The sequence below is a fragment of the Phyllostomus discolor genome, chromosome 4, assembly GCF_004126475.2.
Source record: "Phyllostomus discolor isolate MPI-MPIP mPhyDis1 chromosome 4, mPhyDis1.pri.v3, whole genome shotgun sequence".
NCBI classification, from domain to species: Eukaryota; Metazoa; Chordata; class Mammalia; order Chiroptera; family Phyllostomidae; genus Phyllostomus; species Phyllostomus discolor.
In genome coordinates this window covers 146,470,902-146,493,582 of record NC_040906.2, presented here as the reverse complement: position 1 = coordinate 146,493,582, position 22,681 = coordinate 146,470,902, and the positions used below count along the sequence as shown (strand labels likewise).

General features: G+C 35.2%; 1 protein-coding gene across 1 annotated transcript in view; it reads left to right on the top strand.

Annotated features, from left to right (window-relative positions):
- The window catches only part of ME1 (malic enzyme 1), a 172,623-nt gene that overhangs the window by 76,903 nt on the left and 73,039 nt on the right, over positions 1-22,681 (top strand). Inside the window, exon 6 of the mRNA XM_028510473.2 lies at positions 6,010-6,113. Coding sequence (XP_028366274.1) covers positions 6,010-6,113 — 104 coding nt within the window. The remainder of the gene's footprint in view (positions 1-6,009; positions 6,114-22,681) is intronic.

The following is a 22,681-nucleotide window of genomic DNA, read 5'->3' as shown; positions in this document are numbered from 1 at the left end:
GTCTTTTCATAGGAGTTATGCTTATAGTCTTATTTTTCTTATATATAATGACCAATATCAAAGCTTACTATGCATTTAACTGTAAATGTTATGAGTAGATATTTTTTGTGTGTTCTCTCCATGCTTGTGTAGGTGTCATTGGGTCCTAAAGACTGCTTGAAGTATTGTGTGGTATGTAGTTTGCTAGGGCTGACGTAATAACACCACAGTCAAGGGGGCTCAGCCCACAGAAATCTGTTTACTCACAGTGCACAGAGTTAGTTTCTTCTAAGGTCTGTCTCCCTGGCTTGTCTTCCTCCAGTGTCTTCCCCTGGTCTTTGCTCTGTGTGCATCTGTGTCCTAATTTTTTTTTTATTATGAGCACCAGTTAAAATGACCTCATTTGACTTAATTAGTTCTTTAAAGACCCTCTCTCCATATACAGTCATATTCTGAGGTACTGAGAATTAGGACTTCAACCTATGGATTTGGGAGTGGGCACAGTACAACCATGAAGCCATGCAGTCAGTCTTCAAGAGAGCATGGACAGTGCAAGTAGGGTGATGTTGTCTTTGCACAGTTGTTCTTTGTTCATTAAACTGTTCCTCCAGGACTCAGCTCTTCTGATTGGATGGTATGTTTAGTCTGACCTTTAGTTCATGTGAATGGTGTATCTAGATCTAGAATCTTTACTGGAATTTGAACTCACACAGTTGAAGCCTCTTCATCCTTGTGTTCTGGAAAGTGCTATTTATCTGTGGCATGAACCAACTGTTTTGGAGAGAAAGATGTGTGTGCCCGCCATGTATCTCTCAGCTCTTGTACAGGAGCTAGAATGGCACTAGTATGCGAACTTTACTGGTTTTCTGTTGCTACCATAACAAATTATTATACACTTAGTGGTTTAAAACAACACAAATACAGGGTCTGGCACAAATAACACCTCTTTTTTATTAAAAAATCTTTTATTACAAAATCATAAGCATGTAATTCTGTAACATAACAATATCATACTCAAGCACACCATATGACATTTTAGGTGAAATATTCAAATTAAAACTATAAATTATTACACCCATATTATTACCCTACCAACCACACTCAAGCAGGCATTACTTCTGCCAGACCCTGTATATTATCTTAAATAGGTCACAAGTCTGACACAAGTCTTAAAAGGCTAAAATCATAAAAGGTGCCAGCAGGGCTGCGTTCTGTATCCTTGTCTTTTCCAGCTTCTACAGACTGCTTTCATTCCTCGTTCGTGGTCCCCCTTGTCATTTTCAAAGCCACCATTGTAGTATCTGTCTGACTCTCCTTCCACTGGCACATTTCTTTCTCAGACTACAACCAGTAAAGGTTTTTCACTTTTAAGGACTTACCTGTAATCATATCTGCAGTCTCTTCTGCCACATATGGTAACATATTTATAGGTTCTGAGAGGAGAGGGAGGTCATTCTGTCTACCACATGGTCCCAGTTAGAAATCTCATCATTTCTCCCTCTAGATGCCTTAACTTCTAGCCTTTATCCTTTCATGTTATGGGGATTACTTGCCACTTCACACAAGTGACCCTGCACTGGAATGAGTACTAATCATTATAGCAAAGCCAGAGGAGAGAAGATAATCCCTTAGTCCCTGGCTTTCCATTTATACTGTCATGTGCTTACTACCTTACTTCATGAGGTAGAAGAAGATGAGGTCTTCTTTTACCTCATCTTCTCTAAATTAGGGGATTGATAACGGGCTGTGTAAAGAATTTCTTTATTGTCTGATACACTACACGATGCCTTAGAAAAGAGAATGGAGACTTTCTTCAGTTTAATTGTATATGCATAAGTATAAGGGACTTTTTGAAGTTTGTGATATATTTTAGAAATGCCATTATATAAACCCAAATAGAAAACATATACATGAGATGGGAACCTTTTGGAAGGTAGAATAATTTTACCTTAACTTACCTACGTTTGAAATGAGTGGTTCTCAATATGTGTTTCAGGGACCAAGCACTTCAGAATTGCCCAGGGTGTGTGTTAAGAATGTCAAATCCTGGCCCTCACTCCAGACTTCCTGAATCACAATCAAACTTAATCATTTTTATTTCCACCACTTTTAACATTTGTGCCAACTTATATGTATGCTGACTTAAAAAAAATTAATTTATTGGGGTAACAATGGTTAGTAGGATTACATAGGTTTCTTTTTCTTTTTTTTTAAGTATTCAGTTTGTTGAGTTTTAGCAATGTATACATCAATGAAACCACCAGACAATTGATATATAGCATATTTTCATAAAATAATTTTTTCAGTATCTCATCTATTCAAAAACTATTTGATTTTTCCTGTTATTGACTTGTAGAGGTTCTTTATGTATTCTGGCTGTCAGTCTCTTGTTAGAAATATTTATTTTGAATATCTCCTCTAGTCTTTGGCTTATTTTAAAAAATTATTTAATACTATCTTTGGAATAGAAATTTTTAATTTTGTTGAGATCTTATTTATCACATTTTTTATTGTTGTTCAGGTGTAGTTTTCTGCCTTTCCCCCCTACCTTTCCCCACCACCCCAGCCCTCCCTGCCTCCCTCTCCTGTTTCCCCCTCCTTGTTATTGTCCTTGTGTCCTTTATAATTGGATCACATAGGTTTCAAGTGTACATTTCTATGATACAGAAGTGCTCACCACTCAAAGTCAAATCATCTTCTGTCACCATATATTTCCATTTTAACTGTTTCAGACTCTTGACTAAATGCTGGCAGTTTACATAATATTATTGATAATGTGAGCAAAATGTATTAGTATTGCTTTATGGAATGTTGTTTTTTCCATTTGAAAGTAATGAGGCAATAACAGCAAAGAAAATGATTATCCGTATATTATAAATACAATTTTCAAATAAATGCTAACATGGGGAATAGTCATAACATGACAGGTAAAGGTTTATAATGTTCTTAATATCAGAGAATACTTTCAATTTAACAAGAAAATGTCGAATGTGCCATATTACAAATTTCCCAATGGCACATGGACACAGATAATTTACAACTGAAGAAGTGAAAATGGTCAATAAACTGATGAAAACATGTTTAACAACATTAGAAAAGAAATACAAATGAGTGCTATTCAACAATATCATATATAAATAGTATATTTGTGTGTATATTATTTATTGTACATTGTATATATTTATGTGTATATTTCATATATGCACATGTATATACGGCAAAATAACTTTTACTTGAGGTTGCAATAAAATAGACATACTTATTATATGTCATCGGGGGAATATTAGTTTGTTCACCCTCTTTGAGGGCAGAATTCTAACATAGATCACCACTTTTGAGAATGTTCATGTATTGACATGACAGGTTTTCACAGTACAGTCCTCTGTGAAAGGGGTTATGAAACAGTGCATGATATTGTCTCAGATTTGCACGGGTAATGTTATACATGCATAGATATAAAGAAAAGGACCTAGAAGAATATGCATCAAGCTGACATTGGTGGGTAGTTCTGAATGGGTAGACATTATTAGTATCCTTTGTTTTTTGTTTTACTTTTCTGTGCTCTTAAATTTTCTGATAGGAAATATTGCTTTTCTAATTACAAAAACTATTAAGAAAATAGTTTTTAATTCTCAAAAACTTCAGGTTAGGAAGATAGCAACGTGAGAGATGACAACACCGAGGTGTGAGTTTATAATGATTACTATTACTAATGATTGCTATTATGATGATGATGATGATGATTACTAATATTACTATCACTAAATAAATGAACGCTTCAAATAAAAATTCCCAAGATTCCAGAATTGAGATAGTGCTAATAAATAAGATAATTAACTTTGCCAATATATACCTTCTTTATCTTCTTTTTGGAATTCTCTTGTATTTCCATATGCTTTGTTTTTTACTATTCTATCTTTTTCTTTATCTCATGCTCTAAGTCTCTATAAGTCTTCAGCAATGCCACCTGCATTGCATGTGACATCTTTTGCTAAAGAAGGGCTAACCTTTTGTAAGTGCTTGCTTAATGTCAAGTCTTTCAAATATTTCAAAAAAAATATCTATTCAATGTTTAATTTTGACCACAAGAAACTTTTAATGTGATAAATTAACATCACTTCTGGGCCAAGTGACTTGGTCTATAGAGCCATTATCAATAGTAGGTCATTTTGCTTTTTGTAGATATTTTTGGTTAGATCTCCAAGAATGCATTCATCACTCAAGCCCTAATTGTCATGAAATTTTAAAAAATAGTAAATGATGACAGAGACATTATGATTGGAAAGTTTTATAACTTCATGATTTAATTCAAAAGCTTTGTCTTGTTCCTAAGTCTTTGGAATGACTCTTCAATGTAGTTAGTCTTTTTATGATACATACTTTAACTATTAGCATGGGAAAGAATGAGAAAAAAGAGAAGGGGAAACATGTCACATCTTTTCTCAATTGTGTTATTTTTCTAATTCACATTGTAGAAATCCAAATACATCCCAGGCATGGAGAAAGTATTTTAATTCTGGCAGTCACTAGTAGTTCACTGGCAATCCAGCCTCAGCTGTTCAGAAGCCTGCCTGTAGATTGTTCAATGTTTTTAGGCCTTGAGGCACAGCTGGGCTTTACAATAGCACTCAGTTTCAGATTTTACATTTTATCTGAAATGCATTTATATAATTAAATATTGTTAACTTCCAGCTAGCCAGAAAGCCTTAATTCATTGTTGTACAGTACATTAAAATAATGCAGGATGAACAAATAATGCAGTGGCCAAACCACGACACTTTCACAATGAAAGAGGATGCTATTAGTAATTACACTGGATGACAGATATGAACCATACTATAATTTCTGTTGGCTTTAAGAAAATCCTATGGAGTTTGTGTTTGGGAATTCTGTTATAAATGAACTTGTATATTTTATTTCATTTTTAATTGTTCATTGGTAGCATATAGAGATACACTCAGTTTGTGTATATTGACCTTATATTCTGTGATCACGTTAAAGTCACATTTTTCCTAGTGGATTTTTGTTGTAGTTTCTTGTATATTTTCCATATACTTGATCATGTATATACAAATAAAAACAGTTTACTTCTTTCTTTTCAGTCTGTATTCCTCTTTTTTTTTCTTGCCTAATTGTAAAGGCTAGAAGTGGTGAGAGTAAATATCTTTGTCTTATTTCAAGTTTTAGGGAAATTGCATTCAATCTTTTCCTGTTAAATATGGTGGGGTGGGTGAGAGTAATGGGGGGAAAGTGGCAACAACCATAGTTGAACAACAATAAAAAGATAAATGGCCTTGGGAAAAAATGTGTTGTTAACTGTGAGTTTTTTACAGATGCCTTTTTTTAGGTTGAGGAAGTTTCTTTCTGTTCCTGGTTTACTGAGAACTTTTGTTGTAAATGGGTGCGTTTTACTGTATATAAATTATACCTCAATTAAAACTGATTTAATAAAAAACAATAATATTACATATACTAAAACTTGAACAGAACAATGGTGTCTCACATATACCATTTTTTTGGTAAAAACTAACAAAGTTTAAGAAAAACTTTAGTCAAGACTGAAAAACTTATTTTTAACATTGGTCAACTATAATATTAAAGGTGTACTCAGATGTTGGAGGAATGTTTTGCTTTCAGAAACAGGAAAAAAATAAGAATTGATAACTTTTTATTTTCTAAGCTAATGTCGTACTTCAGAACTCTTTTATTTTTCTATGTGATAAACTTTGTCTGTGAAACTTGAATTGAGCTTTTCAAATTGCACCACTGAGAGACTTTAGTTCCTTTTATTCCCCCTAGAAGAAGGCACAATGTTTTTAAAGTTTATTAATTATTTTTCTTATTTGGCATATAAATTCTGTAGATATATTCTGTATAGCACTAAATATTAACTCTGAAGGTTGCTTCTTAACCAGTTTTGTAAGACTTTATTTCCATTTCTCTCCTTATTATACAGATGAGGAAACTGAGGCGTAGAACTTGCCTTCAGTTATTTTTATATCTCTGGTAACTCTTTTATTTTTTAAATAGGAGTTACTTAAAGATCCGCTGTACATTGGACTACGGCAGAGAAGGGTGAGAGGTCCCGAATATGATGACTTTTTGGATGAATTCATGGAGGCAGTTTCTTCCAAGTATGTATAACATTTACTTATTCTATATTTGAATTAAATTTCAAAAATTTAAAGATAACCTGCCCTGACCAGGGGGGCCCAGTTGGTTGGGCATTGTCCCACAATGTGAAAGATTGCTAGTTTAGTTTCCAGTCAGGACATATGCATGGGTTGTGGGTTCGGTCCCTGGTCCAGACTTGTGCAAGAGGCAAACAATTGTTTTTCTCTCACATTGGTTTTTTCTCCCCCTCTTTCTCCCTCGCTTCTCCTCCCTTTAAAAATAAATAATAAAATATTTTTAAAAATTAATATAATAAAGTATAAAAATTTACAAGATTTGTGCTGTATATTTAATAATTAGAAGTGATTTGAATAAAATACACATCCTCATAGCTATTAGTTGCCACATGATGACTTCATGTATTTATCCACTAAAAGTTTGTCTCCGTTTTTATTCTTGAAGATACTTTTCTCTTACAGTTATTGGTAGTCTATACTTTGTTTCTGGCTGCTGATCATCTTTTTTTTTGGTATATCTGACCCTTTTGTGGTAGGAAAAGCTGAGGAAGAAGGAGCTCAAATTAGTGCAATGCACGAGGTCCAGAATGGAGCCAGTGCCAGCACATTCAATCACGATCCATGAACCTCTGAACAAAAACACAGTATTTGATTAAAATGCAGTACTATATTTCACCTAGTCTAGGTAGTATGGAACTGTGGGCCAAGTGCTACTGTAAAATTTTCCAGTTTCCTTCTTTAAATGAAGATACTTCTACCATAATTTAGGAATACATTCTGGGAGAGTTTTGCCCCACTGACAGTCACCCATTTGTTACTGTGCAGCCACAGGAACCATGTACTATATAAAAACAGATATGTTGCCCTGGTTTTTCTTAGAAATAAATGCATCACTAGAATCAATTGTAACTAGAGACAGACTTCTGGTTTCTTTTTATAATAAGGTTTAACTTTAAGAAGTTGTATCCAATAGCAGAAGGTACTTTAATCAGTTTGCACAATATTTGGAATAAATTGAATCTTTCATTGCCCAAGGTTTTAATGCAGAGTATATTGGCCACTTAGTATGGACCACTTTTGAAAAATCCATGCCTGATTTATTATCATTATTATTTATTAACTTATTTAATTAAACTAACTTATAGAAATAGTTGAGAAGGTCTGCAGTTTAAGTTTAATGTTGTTTAATACAGTTCAGTACTAGTTTTTCGTATTAAATTTTAAATTCCTTACTCTAAAACTTATATAAGTTCTTGAAATTATAACTTTTCAGGTAGCAACATTAATCAAGAGATTTGTAGAGAATCCATGAGGCTATATAAAAGGAGAATGAAATTCTCTATGTATTTGTTTTTATTATGTGAATAAAGTCTAACTTTATATAGACAACTTCAATATATTTATAAAGAATCTGTTAAACAAGTTATGAACATAATTTATAAGGCCTATATACTTAAATGCTGTTGAAATAAGAAAAAATAGTGTCATTTGGAATCAATGAAAAGGATTCTGGAGAAAATGAGATGAACTAATTTTGATGTGCTGTTTTAATCTAAAACCAGAAAACTACTTTTTAAAAATGGTGAATTGAGGGTTATCTAAGATTTTTGATAAGAAAATGGGCATTGACAAGAGTCAACAATAATTTTACATGTAGAGAGTGCCTATGAATCAGAACTTCCAGCCTCTTTCCAGAGGAAAATCCCAAAGGTTTTTCACAAATACTTCTTCATATGGCACTGCTTTGGGAAAAGTTTTTCAAAAGTGAAACCAGGATTTCCCAGTTATATTGGAAAGTAGTCCTGAAGATAAGCCCAAAATTATTTTGAAAGGAAATGTAACTCAGATTCAAGGTGGAAAATTATTGTTGCAAGTTGGTTCACCTAGGAATCAGATTCTTAGGAGTTATTAAAGAGTGTTCTTGGAATCAACCCCTGCGGAAGGGAGGGGACAGAGACAGAAGTGGACAAAAGTCAAGCTGCAGCATGGAGTCACCATCAGCCTTGGATAACTTCATTGGGAACACCCCGCATGCTCTTTAGTTCCTTAAAGGAACACTAATTTCTGCCAGTCTCCCACCCTTCCACCCCAAACAATACTATGTGGTTTTTTTTTTTATTTACTATCTTGTCAGGGTTGAGGTGGGGCAGTTTCAAATTCTTCCTTTTGGCTTTCTCTGTATTATAGCTCTTATTCATAGGCCAAAGATGTGATATATCAAGTATGTCTATTCTGATTATATATTTGGGGACTTAGGAAATCACCACCAAGTGGGTCTGTGGTCCCAGTGGACCCATTCATGTGATAGAGCTTCACTTATTACTGGCCTCCATGTGCTTCTAACAAGAAGGGACAGCGTCTCGATGCTTCAGGTCTCCTGGTGTCACTGTCAGCTCTGCGCCCTCTCAGTGCCCGGGTGTTCCCATGTCCAAGATTGGACCCCTGACCTGCCCCCGCTCCCAGCCCTGCTTTGCTGCAGTGTTTCTCATCTCAGCAAACGACAGCCGCCTTCTTCCTGTTCCCGAGACTAACAACACGGGAGTTATCACTCCAGACCCATTCTGCCTGCAAAGCTTGTTAGCCTTAACTTCAAGAATCTAACCATTTCTCATTGCCCGTACTATTATTTCCCTTATTTGATCCTCTTTTCCCTGACTACTGTAATAATCTACTAGTCTGACTGCCTCCCACCTTGGTACACTTTAGCCCATTTTCAACACAAAAGGTAGAATGATTCTGTTAAGTAATTTCTCAGCTCACAACCCTACAATGGCTTATCATTTTATTCAGAATAAAAATAAGTCCTTGCAATAGCATGAAAGGCCCTGGACCATCTGACTCCCTGTTACCTTTCTCACCTTACCTCCTACAAGTTCATCCCCTTACTTACTTTGTTCTAGCCACACTGGCCTGTTTGCTCTTTTTCGAGTTCAAGCCAGACATGCTAATGCCTCAAGGTTTATCATTCCTTCTACTTAGAACGTCCCCCATCCTCTGCCCAGTCTTCCACATGGCTAAGAGAGAAGCTGTCTCTTCTCCTTTAAAATTTCCTCAAGTATCACTTTCTCAATGAGACATTCCTGGATAAACCTATACACTAAAATTTTACCCCCAACTCATTTTTCTCTTCATTTATCAATATCTGACATATTTATATTAATTAATTTATTTATGTTCTGTCTACATTCATGTACTGTAAATTCCCTGAAAGCAGGGAATTTTTTCTTTCCTTCACTGCCATATTCTTGGTTTTAAAAATATTATCTAGTATGTGATAAATACCCAGTAAATATTTGTTAGATGAATGAGTGAACTTGATTTGTTTTACTTATATATTTTAAAATGATAGGTATGAATGAAAGAACTCTGGTATTTAAAGAATTTCTTCTTTTTGTGTGATTTAACTTCAGGAAATATTAAAGCTCTTACAGTCCTTACAAACTGCTAAGTGTATGTTAAAGTCCCCATATGTATGTACTACTTAAATACTTGTGTTCATTTTTATGGTTGTTCTTCCTATAGTAGCTTTCTTTTTTCTAGAACCAGTTGCCCCTGAAAGTTAATAAGTGACAGCTCAACTTTGCTGCCTAAAATTCTTTATATTAATTAATTTATTAACTAAATGAGGGGAAAAAAACTGTACCTTAAGTGAGCTTTAAAAAGCTACTATAAATTTTTTTAATGAAAAGTAAAAGCATTCAGCAAGGACTATATATTTTTTTCCTTTTCCACTTTAAATTTACAAGCACTGGGAATGGCCACAAAGATGATTATTGTAATATTTAGATAACCTCCTTTAACCTTGACCACTATCTCAAATTTTATTATGACCTCTCACATAACATTTAAGAGAAATAATCTTAGTCTGAAGCCATACTGTCTGCCATATGCTGCAAGGTGGGATGATGTTGGCATAATATGGTGCTCCCATCACTGGTTCGTTATTGAACTAAAGCTTCAACTGTCTGACTAAGATGGAGCAGACTGTTCAAAGATGCTATTAATTTTGTCAAATTTCTTAAAGGTTACATCAGATTTTAAAGGAACAAGAGAGAGCCCCTGTTTATGATGACCAGATTTGCTAAATTTATTAATTATTATTATTATTAATAACGTCCTCTCTTTCTAAGGAAGTCATCAGGTATGTAGGCTTATGTGCTGTCTACCCTTACACAGGGTGGCAGTTAAACAGTTTCTCCACTGCGGCTTCCCCATGGGAATGGTCTCATTACCTCCCCGTTATCCTTCTTCCTGCCACTACTGCTGTGGTTAATTCCATGGCTGACTCTCTGCGCTGCCCTCTCCACCTGTTTCAGTCATTGCCTTGTAGGCCTAGTTCCTTCGTTAGATGAGTGCATATATTTATAACTTAGATGGTTTTATATGTAAATCTGTGAAGCATTTTGCATTTTACCTGTCACTTTAATCATCATGCTTTGATTTTTAGAAGAAATTTAATGAAAACATATGACTCTATGGGACAGCCCCTCTATTCTTCCCTGTGTCTAAAGGTGATGTAAATTATTTAAAAACAAAATCAAATGGAAAGAATCTCTGTCAATGTGAGAAAAATCAGCAACCATGTTGCTAAGGAACATGACTCAAATCACATTTATGACTCACAATTTTTTCCATTTTTCCATCCAAAGAAAGATCTGATTCACAATTTAACTATAGCCACATTTTTTTTTCAGAATGCCAACTATTTCTATTTATGTCTTTTCTTTTTTGCTTTTTATTCAAGTGATTGAAAAAACAGGCCATATAATAATTAGAAATCCACAGGAATGCATTATATGTATATTTTTGTAAATATATATACATTTATATTTTCTAAAGTATTGAAGGTGGATACATACTTAAGCATTTTGATGCTATTTTTGCATCTTTGCCTACAACTTAGCCCAACTGTGGGTGTGCCAATTGACTTGGAGGAACAAGTCAAATATACGGTTTCTTTCTGAACATGGTTTACAGTTCTTTCTTTTTAGATGCTTTTCTCTCCTAATCCTATTTTATTCTACTCATTAATTTTGATTGCATTAATTCAAAATTTGTTTAGCATAGTCGTAATTATTTTACACTGGTTTTATTCTATTTGTATGAGTCTTATGAAATGTATTATTTTGTTGCCCTGTGTTCCTTTAACTAGAGTGTGAGTTGTGTCAGAAAAAGAACTTTATTTCAAGGGACTACTTTTTTTTTCTGGCCATCCTACATTGTACTAGAGCACATAGTGGGTACAAAGTAACTACTGTTAAAAGCATTACATAACACAGAGCCTAATCTTCATGAAACTATGTGACATACATCTGAAGCAATGGTGGTTCTCTAGTGTAAACTAGAGAAACATACAATTTTCCAAATAAAGTGGCTCTGCTTGTAGTAAAGTAAATATTCGAGCTTTAATTACATAGATGCATTTGTGTTAGAGTTTATATTTCCTCTAAAGAAGAAAAGTATTTTAATAAATTCCTATTGCATTTATTAGTACCTGTCATTTCCCTTTGAATAAACATTGATATAAGAGTACTTCCTTAATATTTTATCTGAGTTATTAAAGCTAAATTATACTTACTAAAGAAAATAATTACTGTTTAAAAACAATCTATATACTGTGCTTCTCCTGTCTCTGTTCTTGGTCTTTTCTCTTGACTTTCATTTAGCAAGATGACGCGGAGTCTCTTAAGAGCTGGTTTCTTGTTTTCCATCTATATATACCATATGTAATAAGTTAGAAAATAAGAATGAATATAACTGCTTATTGGTAATAATAAAAAAGAAACCCAATGTAAATTACTTTGTTATGTTCAGAGATTAATCTAAAAAAAAACCCCCACAATACACTATCACTAGCAATGTCTTATGGGTCAAAATAAAGTCTTCTTAATTTTTTTCTTGCCTTCTTTACTTAATATGTATTTATAAATAAAGATGAAACAAGTTGTGCATATATGAAAGTAGTTTAGTTCTTAGTTTTAAAGACTGTCTGTATGGCTGGTTTGATGAGGAACTAGTATAACAATATTTGAACAAGATACATGTAATTTCATTATGGGAGATTAAAGATGCTAAAAGGAAAAATAATTAAGAAAAAGATATTAGAAAGTTGGTTGGGGGTAAGTTCAGGCATTTAAGGGGACTCTTTTCAATCCATCAATTCCTTGTAAAAACATTCTATAGGAAATGTGAAATCTAATTTGCAATTTATATCATACCTTGATCTACCTTATTGTTGATGACCACTACATTTCAGTTAGCAAAGGCCGGAGCCCCTCTAATGGGCCTTCGTGGCCTCAGACTCACTCTGCTGCAGCCACTCTCTCTACCCTGCCTCTGCTGTTGTTGAATCTCAAAGCAGGTTTCCAACACAGAATACCCTCTGTCTGAAGTACTCTTCCCCAAGAAATCTGCTTGGTTAGCAAGCTAATCATTCTCAGTATTTGTTGAGATCTTAACTTTCTTTTGAGGCTTATCCTGATTTCCTCATACAAATACTGAAGTCTGCCCCATCTTCTCCCCACCCTGGCTCTCCCGATACTCTTGCTTTGCTATACTTTTTCTTATTATATAACTTATATAATTTATGTATTCATTACCCTTTTTTACTTACTGTGTATCTCAGTTACTAAAATATATATTCCCTCAAGAACAGGGATCTCATTTGTTCATTTTATGAACAAGTTTCTATGTCAATTTCTGGCACAAAATAGATGCACAATAAATATTTGTTAAACTAGATTGAGCTATTCAACTGGAGATTGCACAAGAGAATGTGACTGGACTGGCCAAAATCTTTCATCATACTAGAAAATTAAAGTTCAAACAGGCCCTACTTTTGATGAGTTACTACCACACTTTTCATGTTGAAAGAAGAGCCATAAGGATGTGGTGAGTGATGAATACCCGATTTTCTCAAGTCTGACAGATTACCCCTTGAGGGGCTAGACATAGTAAAGTCAGAATGTTACATAAAGTAAACTAACTACACTTAATTTAAGTTGGTAGTAAATATTTTCTGAGCTGATAGATGTCAAAGTCTCATTACTGAAAGCTGTTACAAAATTTGTGTAAAATTTGCCACAATCAAGACATAAAAACAAAATAATTGTATTGCCAAGATGATCACATTCTGGCTAACTTATTAGCTTTTCATCATTGTTATTTTTATTTCACAAATTATAAAGCCAGTCAGAATTAACACAGCATGCAATGATTTAACCATAATGTAGTGATTAATTCTTAAGACTTTATTTGTGGCATCCACAGATGATGACCCATTTTTTTTACATCTTTAGTCAAAATAAAACTATATCCTACAAAATAGATGGTACAGACTGCCACATTTGTGGATAGAAACAAAATAAACAACAGTCAAATTTATTGTTAACCAGATCCATCCATGCTGTCTCGAAGGGTAGGAGGTCCTTCTTTCTACTGCATAGTATTCCATTGAGTAAATGTTCCATAGTTTTTTGATTGACTCATTTACTGATGGGCACTTAGGTTGCTTCCACCACTTGGCTATTGTAAATTGTGCTGCTATGAACATTGGGGTGCATAGGTTCTTCTGAATTGGTGTTTCAGGATTCTCAGGGTACAGTGAGACAGTGAAATCAAGAACAAACTGAGAGTAGCCAGAGGGGAAGTGGGAGGGGATAATGGGGGGAAAAAGGGGAAGGGTTGTCAGGAACATGTTTAAAGGACACATAGACAAAGCCAGAAGGGGGTAGGATCAAGGGTGGGACATGGGGATGGCTGAGGTGTGGGGAAAATGGAGACAACTGTATTTGAATAACAATAAAAAATTATTGTTAACCAATATGATTAGATTTTGATGTGTAGAAATTTGAATGGAAGAAAGGCTGTCTTGCTGAGTGACATGGTAGAGTGGTGTTGCTTGGGGTAGGTCTGTAGTCCCTGTCATAGCATGACTTTTCTCACTTCAGGGAGTTTGCCATGGGTTGGGATCCGACTCTCAGTTCAGGAAGTGCAGAAGCTTGATTTTGTTAGTGTATAAAGCCCATGTCTCATAGACATGAGGTAAGCAAATCCTGGGCTTTGAAGTCAGTTTTTGGCTCCATCAAACTACATTTGTAACCTTGGGAAGCTTACTTACCTTCCCTAAGGCTTAGTTTCTCTCGCCCCAAAAATGTGAAGAATAATAACAGTATCTACATCATAGGGTTGTTATGATGACTAAGATTAAATATTAAAAGTAAGTGCTATGAATAGTAACTGTAATTTTCCCCAGGAAGAATGATGGGGACCAATAATTTAATTAAAAATTACATACTGGCAAATTTGGTTTAATATTAGAGAGAACATTTAATAGTTGGAATTGTCCAGAAATATAAAAGTACTTACAACAATGCATCCACGTAAAATCACTCAGTAGTTATCATTCCTGGTTGTTTTTGTTGTTAATATTATTTGTGACCTCTCTGGCACTCCAAGTGAATGGGCAGGTGTGCTTAAATATAAAGATTTCTGCCTCGAGTGGGAAGATGGATTATAATTAAGCATTCTCTGAAGTGTTCTAACTTTAGGATTCTATTAAGGTAGTGAAGAAGCTGTATTTTGTTTAAACATTTAGGACTGATGTGTATCATAAAATTCAGTGATTCATTGATAATTGTGGTCATTATGAGTTAGTCAAAAATGTTTGATCATCACATCATATAATTAATTATACTTGACCCAGAAGAATTACTTTCTCACTCAACATTTTGAACTATTTTGTTTTGCAATAACTTTAGCTTTTTCTTGTTTTGCCTGAAGTTTATTTTATCAGGAGCTCAAGAGACAAGGTGATTAATTCAAGAGGAAAAAAATATCACAAAAGTTTTTATTTGCCTTGTATTATATTCCCTGTGCTGCATATTCATTGTATAGTCACCTTCAAAACAAGTTCATTATACTAATTACTTCCTTAATAAAGGATGATACAAAGAGTCTAAGAACTTGCATTGGAAGAACTTGTATTGGATTAACTTGCAGAGATTAAATGAGACTTCGGTTTATATAAGCCATTTACGTCAATCACCTAGTCCAGTTCTTCACTATTTCTCTTTTTCTTTTTAAAAGATCTGTATCAGTACCAGCTGATTATATTCCAATGCAGTAATTGAAATAATTTTTCTTCTTGAGTATTTTCTATGATCTCCCATGTTTTCCTGTGCATACATCTTAAGAACAGATCCATTACTAAATCTGTTCAGATGGCTCCTCTGTTATGTCCTTGATCTACATGCTGAGTCCATTTCCACAACCATAACCCAACTTCCCTAGACGTTGACCACTTTGTCTATTTATCACCATACAGAACCCTTCAGTAACATCTAGTTTCTTTTGTATCATAGTAATAAGTCTCTGAGAACTTATCTCTACCCCTTTTTAACTGTTTTCACCTTCCACATATAAATCCCTTTCTGATCTGGCCCATGCACTGTGCCTTTCTCTTGCCACCCTCCACCCCTCCAGGTATCCTCTGTATACCAGTCCCCCCTTATCTGCAGTTTGTTACCTGCAGTTAATTGCAGTCCAAAAATATTAAATGGAAAATTTTAGAAATAAACAACTCCTAGAGTTTTAAATTTTGCACTGTTCTGAGTAGTGTGATGAAATCTCATGCCATCCTTCCCCATCCTGCCTGGAACGAGAATCCTCCTTTGTCCAGTGTCTCCACACTGTACCTGCTCCCTGTTCTTTAACTCTCTGTGCTGCCAGTCATACAAAAGTGTAGCACCCACAGTTAAGTACAGCACATAATACTTGATAGTAAATGATTGTTACTGGTTTATGTCTTTAGTATACTTTTAATTGTTATTTGAGAGTATACCTTTCTACTCATTAAAAAAAAGTTTCCTGTAAAACACTGTGCTATTATATTGGCAGTAGCCTCATGCAACCCGTGCTTACTGAGTCTCTAGATTTCATCCTTTTTTTGATGTGCTTGGTTTAATCTCCTGTTGTTTTGCACAGTAGCATGCTGTACAGGCTTGTCACCTAAGAGAAATGTCTATTTAAATACTAGAATGAATACTTGATATGCATTCAAATCTTATCATAAATTTGAATCTTCAGAAATCAAAGAATGCATTTTACTATTGCCATCAAGGGGATACATGTTAAAAACTAAGAATCATAATTACTTTTATTGTGGTTATGATACAACAAAATCCCCACAAGATGTGTTCTATCAATATTAATAGCAATAACAACTCTCATGACAGCTAGTGTATGTTTTCTTTTTAAAATTTTTTAAAGTTATAGTTTACATTTGGTGTTATTTTGTATTAGTTTCAGACATACAGAATAGGTGTTGGCCATCATGTACTTTGCAGAGTTCCCCTTGACATTTCTAGCACTCACCGGACACCACGCAGTTTTTATAACATTATCGGCTGTATTCCCTGTGCTGTACTTTATTTCCCCATGACTGTTTTGTGACTGTCAGTTCTATACTTTTCAATCCCTTCACCGTTAACATTTTTAAGGTATATACCAGGCTCTGTTTGAAGTGCTTTTACATACTTTTAATGCTCAAAACAGTTCTGTGACATCCTTACAATTATTATCCCCATTTTTTGGCTAAGAAACAGAGGCACAGAGAGATTAAGTAAATTTCTGTAGCTCCCCAACTAGCAAGTGGCAGGGCAGAGAGTCAAATTCAGACAGCCTGTCTCCAGAGCCCGTGCTCTTAATCACCACACCGCATTCCTCTCTGATCTAAAGGAATGTTATCCAAGTGTGTAGGGCAGTGACGGGGCCTCTTGTAGCACATTCTGTGTGCAGACATCTTACAGATGCAGCTTTTGGTGTCATGGTGAAAACAAAAATAACAATAATTGTAAGCTTTGGGCTGAATATTAAACATGTAGACATGAAGATAATAAGTGCTCTAGGAAGTGTGAAAAGGCAGTTATGGTAAATTAGGTGATTTGTTTGAAAACTATGCATTTTCCTCTTTTCCAAAACATTGTAACTTCCCTAAACAAAGAAAACAGCTTGATGATATTTTCTGCTACTTGAATTATAAACAAATAGGAAACGTAGGTGAATTCAATGAAAGGCTTTGTTCAATGGGCATTCCAAATCTTGCTATATTTGTCCACTTAAAATACATTCTCATTTCAGGTTCTTTGACCTTGTCTTGAACACACAGGCTTTTCCCTTTCCCTTTCCCCTCCCTCCTCCAAGTCTTTACCCACTTGTCACGATCTCAGTGAAGGCTTCCCTGCATCATTCTGTTTAAAATTGCACCCTTCCCGCTGGCTGGCTTTCTCTATACTACCTATCACCTTATAACATGTATAATTTACTTGTTCTTATTTCTTATCTGTCTCAAATACATACAGTATAAATTTTATGAGGGAAAGGATTTTTGTCTATTTGATTCACTTCTCTATTCCCAAACCCTAACTCCTAGGAAACACTCAGTAAATAGTTGTTGAATGTATTCAATTTATCTCTGGTTTCAAAGTGGTTTACATTAAGATTTTTAACCTTTTAAATTTAAAGTTGGTAGTTAACTAGAATTAAGCTTTTGTGCTTTTTACTTTAGGTGAAAGGACACAAAAAAAATCTACTTGGTTTTGATCTCTAACATATAAATTTTCATTGACTATTAAATATATATTATCCCCTTATAGTCTGGTAGTAAAGGTTTGTTGTGTTAATCAGTTTTATAATATATAATGTATTTCAATGCACACTTTTTTCATTCTTAGCATTGTAATGTTAAGGAAAGACAGAACAAGCAAATAAATTCCACAATCATTTTGAAATTATATTTGCTTTGCAAGATTTCATCCAACTAAAGCACTAGAAGTCATTGCATTTCTCTCGCCTTTTGTCCCTAAACTTAATGTAAGTTGATATTTATATGTCACCTTGATAACAATTCATGTTATTTTTGCAAAGACATTAGAATGGAAGTCATATTTTTTTCTTTAGAATCACTTCATACCTCTAATATGAAATGGTTGCCATTAAATGATTTAAAACTGTGTGCTATTATTCAATGAGGAAGAAAATTCATTGATTATGTGAAATTTCTAATGCTGGAATGCCAGCCTCAAGAGGTAAAAAAATTTCCCTGACATCTTTATGCCTAGAAAGATAGGCATTTTAATTTACTAATTTGGTTGGTGTTAGCATTGTATAATACTATATGTAGGAAAAGGGTATGCTGTAGCCAGATAGGTCTTGAATGTGAATTTTCACCTCAGTGTGGGCTCACAGTCATGCCAATATTTTTATAGTTAAGTTAAACTTGTTTTTTTTCTGGATAAGCTATATTGATACATAGCTCATAACAAATAAATGACAATGAGGGTATAGGAAAAGTAAATAAATCCAAATGTTGTTGATTGGTATACAGTGAGCAGAATTAGCCCTGTCTTCTACAGCTGTCCCTCCTCATGCAAATGATTTCTGTAAACTTAGTCAAAGAAAATATTTGGGATACCTTGAATTGTTTATTCATTCAGCAAGCACATTGAGTACCTATTTGTACCAGCCATTTATTTTTGCTAAATGCTTTTAAGGAACTCAGTGTAGTTGGGGAGAGAGATAAATAAGACTTTCAATAAGCCTTGTGGTGGAGATGAGTTTAGGGTACTCTCTAAGAGAATGTAGGAAGCAGTGTACCTAATGAGTAATGTGAAGGAGATGAGTTGTCAGAGAAGACTTATCTTACTTGTCTCTCCTGGCTTTTATAGAAAGGATAGTTTAGTATATAACAGGGTTTTTTTTTAGTGCCAAACTGTATGAAATTAAGATTAGGAGCAGATTTTGCTCACTTCATTTGAGTTCACTATCATTCCTTGATATTTTGAAAAGTTGTATTAAACTTACATGGAACTGGCCTTAATCATGGGGTAAGGCTGCCTAAGTCTGTGTACATATTTGGAAAACTTTCAAAGTATTTTTTTCACAAGGGAGACAAATGGGTGTTTTATGTTTAAAGACTTAGACACCTGGTCTTGACACCTTGTGAGGTGCCAGATGTAAGACGTTTCCCAGGCATACTTATAACACTTCTGTGAAGCTGTATTTCAGAAATGCAAACTAGTGTAGGAGACTTAATTTTATTTGTGAGATGGATTTTAAAGCAAGTTGACCAATAAAATTTATTTTAAAACTTTTGTTACTTTTTTATTGTTTGACTACAGTTATCCCCATTTTTCCCTCATTACCCTCCCCTGCCCTACTCACCCCCCACCTCCCACAATCAATCCTCCCCCCACATTATCTTTGTCCATGAGTCCTTTATACGTGTTTTGTTACTTATCTGATATTGAATATTCTTTTTTAAATTATCAACCCATTTATTTATTCAATAAGTAATGAATACTTGCAATATGCTAGATATTGTTCCAGGTACTGGAGATGCACGTATGTCTTTTTTTTTTTTAAAGATTTCATTTATTTATTTTTTAGAGAGGGGAGGGAGAGAGAGAGAGAGAGAGAGAGAGAGAAAGGGAGGGAGAGAAACATCAATGTGTGGTTGCTGGGGGCTATGGCCCGCAACCCAGGAATGTACCCTGGCTGGGAATCGAACCTGGGACACTTTGGTTCCCAGCCCGCACTCAATCCACTGAGCTATGCCAGCCAGGGCTTGCACGTATGTTTTTATTGCTAGTATTATCACACTCACCGGAACAGAGTTGTTATAATCAACTAATGCCCAATATGTGTGTTCATAGTGAGACCAGGGTTATAGAAATTTTGTCACATTTTCACATGTTTAATTGTTGGATCAATTCTTTCATCGTTACCGACAGTGTTTTTTTTGTTTAACTTATTCACCATCTTGCCAAAACATGAGCAGCAAAAAATAGAGCAATTGGAGGAGCCAAAACTGGAAATATATAGTTCTAAAAGACACAGTGTCTAACAGATACTGTAAGTAAAGGAAAACCAAGGAGTTAACTAGTACTCTCAAAGAAAGGAGGTGGGGGGAGGTGGTAAAGGGCAAAGGAGGTCAAATGTATGGTGATGGAAGGAGATTTGACTTTGGGGGGTGAATATACAATGCAATATACAGATGATATATTATAGAATTATACACTTGAAACTTATATAGTCTTATTAACCAATGTCGCTGCAATATATTTAAATAAATAAATAAATAAATAAATGTATATCAAAGTTATTAATAAAAGGAGAAACAAGTAGTAACCCTAGGTTTATTTTCTCTGTGGTGTTATTCTATGTTATTTTAAAAAACATTCAGTTGTTGGCCCCCCAGTCTTTTTTAATTTTTATTTTTAAAATTACATTTAATTGTTATTCTATTACATATGTCCCAATTTTTTCCTGCTTTTACCCCCTTGACCTATCCTACCATCCCCCTCCCATAGTCAGTTCCCACACGTTTGTCCATGTCTGTGGGTCATTCAGATTTTTCATATGCATTTACCAATAATACAAGTCCACTTTAAAGTAACACTCTATAGCTCAATGGGTAGCGTAGACATCCTATAACAGAATGTTCCCCGTTCCTCCCTCCCATCCCCTTATGATATTGCTGTCATTTATTTCACTTATCTATAAGCTATAATCACCAAATACATCACTACTATTATTATTGAGAAACTTATCTATTAGATCTATTAAAATACAGAATAAAGATTTTATTTCACCTGTATTTCTTTTTTTAATATATTTTATTGATTATGCTATTACAGTTGTCCGATTTCCCCCTTCTCTCCCCTCCACCCTGTATCCCCCTCCCACCCACGTTTCCCCCCTTTAGTTCATGTCCATGTGTCATACTTATGAGTTCTTTAGCTTCTACATTTCCCATACTATTCTTGCCCTCCCCCTATCTATTTTCAACCTACATTCTATGCTACTTATTCTCTATACCTTTTACCCCTCTCTCCTCCTCCCACCCTCCTGCTGCTAACCCTCCATGTGCCCTCCATTTCTGTGGTTCTGTTCCTGTTCTAATTGTTTACTTAGTTTCTTTTGGTTTTGCTTTAGGTGTGGTTGTTAATATTTGTGAGTTTGCTGTCCTTTTAGTATACATGGTTTTTTATATCTTCTTTTCTTAGATAAATCCCTTTAACATTTCATAAAATAAGGGCTTGGTGATGATGAACTCCTTTAACTTGACCTTATCTGAGAAGCACTTTATCTGCCCTTCCATTCTAAATGAAAGCTTTGCTGAATAGAGCAATCTTGGATGGAGGTCCTTGTCTTTCATGACTTGGAATACTTCTTTCCAGCCCCTTCTTGCCTGTAAGGTCTCTTTTGAGAAATCAGCTGACAGTCTGATGGGAACTCCTTTGTAGGTGACTGTCCCCTTATCTCTTGCTGCTTCTAAGATTCTCTCCTTCATTTTTACCTTGGCTAATGTAATTATGATGTGCCTTGGTGTGTTTCTTCTTGGGTCCAACTTCTTTGGGACTCTCTGAGCTTCCTGGATTTCCTGGAAGTCTATTTCCTTTGCCAGAATGGGGAAGTTCTCCTTTATTATTTGTTCAAATATGTGTTCAATCTGTTGCTTTTCCTCTTCCCCTTCCGGTACCCCAATAATTCAGATGTTGGAACGTTTAAAGATGTCCTGGAGGTTCCTAATCTTCTCCTTGTTTTTTTGAATTCTTATTTCTCCATTCTTTGCTGTTTGGTTGTTTTTTTCTTCCTTCTGGTCCACTCTATTGTTTTGAGTCCCAGTTTTCCCATCACTGTTGGTTCTCTGTGCATTTTCCTTCATTTCTTTTATGGTAACCTGCATTTTTTCATCTAATTTGTGCCCAGAATCAACCAATTCTGTGAGCTTCCTGATCACCAGTGTTTTGAACTGTGCATCTGATAGATTGGCTATCTCTCGGTCGCTTAAAATGTTGAGTCCTGGGGCATTGATCTGTTCTTCTGTTTGAGACATGTCTCTCTCTTTCTCTCTTTTTTTTTTTTCCGGTCTAGTCGCTTCTGTTATGGTGAGGGGCAGAGCCTTAGGTGTTCACCAGGGCTGGGCACCCCAGTTGCTAGATTGTGACGTTATATGTGGGGGCAGGGGCGGGAGGGAACAATGGTGGTAGCTCCCTTCTCTGTGGGACCTCAGTCCCTTCTCTGGGATCCTAGGTTTTGTGCTCTGCCTGCTCCACAATCGCTGCCTCACTGGGTCTGCCAGCTGCCGCTTGCGTACTCAGGGTCCACCTGCTGCGATCTTGCGTGCCCCAGATGTCTTACGCACCCCCAGTTGCCTTATGCACCCAACTCTTTGCTCTCCTCACCGTGACCCATGCCCGGCTGCTCCTCTCTGCCCCTCCTACTGGTCTGGATGAATGGGTCTACTTCAACTTCTTGGCTGTCCTACTTCCATTCAGATAAGTTCTATATCAGTTCTGGGTGTTATTCTGCCTCTAAATTGTTCTTGTTCTAATCTTGGTTGTGCGTGGAGGTATGGTACATCCACCTATGCCTCCATCTTGGCTGGATCTTAACATTCATTTCAAGGCAAGTCTACTGGTGACAAATTCCTTCAATTTGTATTTGAGAAAATGTCTCTCATTTTTGAAGGACAATTTCACTGGATACAGAATTCTTGGTTGTTTTTT